This window comes from Eimeria maxima, genomic scaffold, assembly GCF_000499605.1.
Source record: "Eimeria maxima Weybridge genomic scaffold, Emw_scaff195, whole genome shotgun sequence".
Taxonomy (NCBI): Eukaryota; Apicomplexa; class Conoidasida; order Eucoccidiorida; family Eimeriidae; genus Eimeria; species Eimeria maxima.
This window is the reverse complement of record NW_013563632.1, coordinates 8121-12625: the sequence shown is the minus strand read 5'-3', so window position 1 is coordinate 12625 and position 4505 is coordinate 8121. Positions and strand designations below refer to the sequence as shown.

The 4505-nt window shown below is 42.5% G+C and overlaps 1 protein-coding gene across 1 annotated transcript in view; it reads left to right on the top strand.

The window, feature by feature from the left end:
• Window positions 1-2927: 2927 nt before the first annotated feature.
• The window catches only part of EMWEY_00020950 (hypothetical protein, conserved), a gene marked incomplete at both ends in the record, with an annotated part of 5260 nt that continues 3682 nt past the window's right edge, over window positions 2928-4505 (top strand). The window contains 2 exons of the mRNA XM_013477814.1: window positions 2928-3008; window positions 3268-4505. The exon at window positions 3268-4505 is cut by the window's right edge and continues 595 nt beyond it. Coding sequence (XP_013333268.1) covers window positions 2928-3008; window positions 3268-4505 — 1319 coding nt within the window. The remainder of the gene's footprint in view (window positions 3009-3267) is intronic.

Below are 4505 nucleotides of genomic sequence, written 5' to 3'. Positions count from 1 at the left end.
GGTTTATAAGGAAAAAAAAAAAAAAAAAGAAGAAAAAGGGTTTAATAGGGAAAAGAGGGGAAATAAAAGGGTAAAAGGGACGGGAAAAAAAGAAAAATAACCTATAAAAGAAAATATATTATTAAATTATTAATTAAAAGGAATAAATAAAAGGAATGATGAAGAAAAAGAACCAAAAAAATACAAAAAGCAACAAACTTATCTGCGGTGTACATACACCTCAGGGGGGCCCCCCCCCTTCTTCTTGCATGCAGCAAGAAAAAGGAAAAAGGGAAGAGAAAAAAGAATAAATAAAGAAGAATAATATAAATTCAATATATTTAATTTGATTTAATTTAATTATAATTTAATTTAATTTAATTAAATAATAAATACTTTATTCTTCTTTTTTTATGCCATGAGGTGTATATACACCCCAATTCTATCTTGTGCGTCGCTCTCTTCTGTATGCTCCCTCTCCTTTTTCTTCTTTTTCTTCCCTTTTTTATTTATTTTTATTTATTTAATTACTTTTATTTTATTTAATTACTCTTATTTTTAATTTTATTGCTTTTATTATATCTAATTATCCTCTCTAAACCCTAAACCCTAAACCCTAAACCCTCGTAATTTCCTCTCTATGTATAGGAAGGCACAAACACTAACATAATTCCTTTAGTACTCTTCTGCTGCCTTTGTTGGTAACAATACATATAAATAAATAAATAAATAAATGCAGGTAGATGGATAAATTAATTATTAATTAATAAATTAATTAACTAATTAATTCACAAAAATAAATTCATTGAACAAATAAAGGAATTAAATGCATGCATATACACCCCAATGCATGCATGTAAGTTGTATATACACCCCAATAAATATATAAATATACCTTAATATATCCATAAACCCTAAACCCTAAACCCTAAACCCCAAACCCAAAACCTTTTTCAGTATAAAAAAGGCAGTTTGTCCCTCTTGGGGTGTCTACGCACCTCCCTCTACTGTCTATGCAGGTTCCCTCCTTGTTCAGGGTTTACCACTAAACCCTAAACCCTAAACCCTAAACCCTCGAGGTATATCTCATCTCCGTCCTAATTTATTTTTTTTTCTTTTATTACCCCTAAACCCTAAACCCTAAACCCTAAACCCTAAACCCTTTCTTTATTTTTTCTTTTTTTTAATTAAATCTTCCTTACAATAATATTTGTTAATAAATAGCTAGCTACATTACACCCTTAATTCTGTCCCTAGCTAGCTAGCTAGCTGCACCTATGCACGGCTGACTAGCTACAGCTAGCCACAACTAGCCAGCCACAGCTAGCCAGAGCTAGCGACGGCTAGCCACGGCTAGCCAGGCACAGCTAGCCAGCCACCGCTAGCCACGGCTAGCCACGGCTAGCCACGGCTAGCCACGGCTAGCCAGGCACAGCTAGCTGTAGCTAGCCACGTTGAGGGTTATAATTGCCTAGAGGGGTAGACAAGGGTTTGCCATCTGCTGTTAGGCATTGGAGGATCTAAATAAGCGACTAAACCCTAAACCCTAAACCTTAAACCCTAAACCCTAAACCCTAATGCGATCAAGGAGACACCCATAGCTTTGCACTGTTTGCTGTTTTGCTCTCCCTTCCTTTTTGTCTCCTTCTTTGTCTCCCTTTGTCTCTTCCTTTGTTCTTTCTACCTCTTTTTACCCTTCTTTATTTGTCTTTATTTATTTACTTATTTATTTATTTATTTATTTATTTATTTATTTATTTATTTACTTGTCTCCTTTTTATCCCTTTTGTCTCCTTTATGCTTATTTCTTTCCTTTGTGGGGTTTGTGTTTATTTCCTCTTTTCTTTATTATATTTAATTATTATATATTTATTATTTATTTATTTATTTATTTATTTATTTATTTATTTATTTATTTATTTATTTATTTTTATTCTTTTTAATGGTAACTTATTTAGTTCTTTTTGCTTTTTTTTTTTCTTTTTTTTTTTCTTTTTTCTCCCTCCCCTGTTGACGCCAACGGTCGGCCTCGCCCTGCGACCGTCATCTTGTTCTAGGGTTTAGGGTTTAGGGTTTAGGGTTTAGTGTTTAGGGTTTAGGGTTTAGTGTTTAGTAGAAAACTGTAACGCAAGATCCTTCTAGGAGGTTCTCTTTCCCCACAGTCTGGCGTTCCCGTGCAAACCCTAAACCCTAAACCCTAAACCCTAAACCCTAAACCCTAAACCCTAAACCCTAAACCCTTAAACAATTACTTGGGGGATCGTAAATACGTATTTTAAAATACTTAAGAATTTTATTATTTCTAAATGAAAGCTTAAAGTTTAGGGTTTAGGGTTTAGGGTTTAGGGTTTAGGGTTTAGGGTTCGGGATCCAGTGACCTCGGTTCGCTCCGGTCGTCGCTGCTCTAGGTACCCCAGACATAAACTCTAAACCCTAAACCCTAAACCCTAAAAAGGGGATTTTTTTTATTTTTTTTTTAATGTTTTAATTATTTATTTCTGTCTTTTCCCCCCTCCTTTCTCTAAACCCTTAATAAGGGTTTGCATAGCTACAGGAGACAGAGACGCAAGGTCCAATTAATTAGGGTTTAGAGAAAAAGGGTTTAGGATTTTTAACTGTTAATGTGTATTTTTAAGGGTTTAGGGTTTAGGGTTTAGGGTTTATCAGGGTGTGTGGTGGTCTGCAGCTATGCGGTGTATACATACAAGACGAACCTACTAACTATACAACTCAGCAGACACAACACGTTAGTGTTTAGGGTTTAGGGTTTAGGGTTTAGGGGCCCCCGGCAGCCAGGTGCCGCCCGCTGCCCATAGGGGCCCCCACAGGAGTCTGTCTTCAATTTGAATCTGGAATTTGTTTTAGGGTTTAGAGTTGAGGGTTTAGGGTTTAGGGTTTAGGGTTTAGGGTTTAGGGTCTAGGGTCTAGGGTTTAGGGGTTGTGTGAAGATGAGTTTTCCTAATTTGTTTTTGTTGGCATTTTGCCTCTCAGCTGTCCTCACAGCTAAGAGGGTGTACTCAGCACCGCAGGTATGCAGCAGCAGCAGCAGCAGCAGCAGCAGTAGCAGCGGCAGCAATAGCAGCAGCAGCAGTAGCAGCAGCAGCACGAGCAGGAACAGCAGCAGCTGATGCAGAAGCAGCACATTCTCTCAGGCCATGTCTACGAGTTGCCGCTGCAGATATGTTCATTCCTTTTACTACTATTACTGTTGTTCTTGCTGCTGCTGCTGCTGTTGCTGTTGCTGCTGCTGCTGCTGCTGCTGCTGCCGCTGCTGCTGCTGTGCTGCAGGAGGGGGACATATTTGGTGGTTTATTTTCCTCTTTTAATCGGCCACGAGCTCAAGACACCCAACAGCCATTTAATTTCTTTGATCCTCCTAGACCAGCAGAGGCTCCTGCTGCTGCTGCTCCTGCTCCTGCTCCTGCTGCTGCTCCTGCTGCTCCTGCTGGTGGTGGAGAGCCTGCTGCTGCAGCAGGAGCTGCAGCAGCAGCAGCAAATGCAACTGCTGCTGCAGAAAATATGTGGCAAGGAGCAGCAAATGCAGCACAGAGATTTTTTGATAGTCTCTCCTTCAATTGGGGTCACCCACCGCAGCAGCAGCAGCAGCAGCAGCAACAGCAGCAGCAGCAGCAGCAACAGCAGCAGGAGCAGCAGCAGCAAGAAAATAACGGTCCTGTGCTGCCCCCTGTAGACACCCGACCTATGAGTTTCCTTCATCAAGATATTGACGACGAAGACATGGAGTTTGCTGCAGAAGAGTTAGATGACCTAGGAGCAGCAGCAGCAGCAGCAGCAGCAGCAGCAGCAGCAGGAAATACTGCAGCAGCAAAGAGACACTCATGGGATGCTCGCACCTGGCCTGGGTCTGCTGCTGCAGAAAGTATGCTCATTAGCCCTATAGACGAGAAGCAGCAGCAGCAGCAGCAACAGCAGCAGCAGCAGCAGCAGCAGCAAGTGGGAGATACAGGTGCCCCACCAACAGCAGCAGCAGCAGCAGCAAGAGGAGGAGCAGGAACAGCAGCAAAAAGCTGCTCTCTAGGGGAGACAGCAGCAACAGCAGCAGAAGCACTGTCTTGCCATGTGCAGCAAATGGGTACTTCTTTGTCTCCTAAGGAGACAGCAGCAGCACGCAGCAAGATATTAGCAGCAGCAGCAGCATTTCCTGCTGCTGCTGCACCTCTAGTAGCAGCAGCAGAGAAACGCATGCAGCAAGAGGTAATACGATGGAAGGAAAGACGCAGCAGAAATGCGACCAACCTGCAGCAGCAGCAGCAGCAAGACACAGCAGCAGCAGCAGCAGCAGCAGCAGAGAAACCCTTTGATTCTGTCTCCTTTATGGCGAGGGCTGTGCTGCATGCGCAGCAGCGAGTGCAGGGCCTTCGTGCTGCAGTATTAAGGGACAGCAGCAGCAGCAGCAGAGGAGACACCTTCAAGCACAGGCGCCCACCACCAGCAGCAGCAACAGCAACAGCAACAGCAGCAGCAGCAGCAGCAGCAGGCTGGTGGGAAGGGACAGGCCTCCCCTT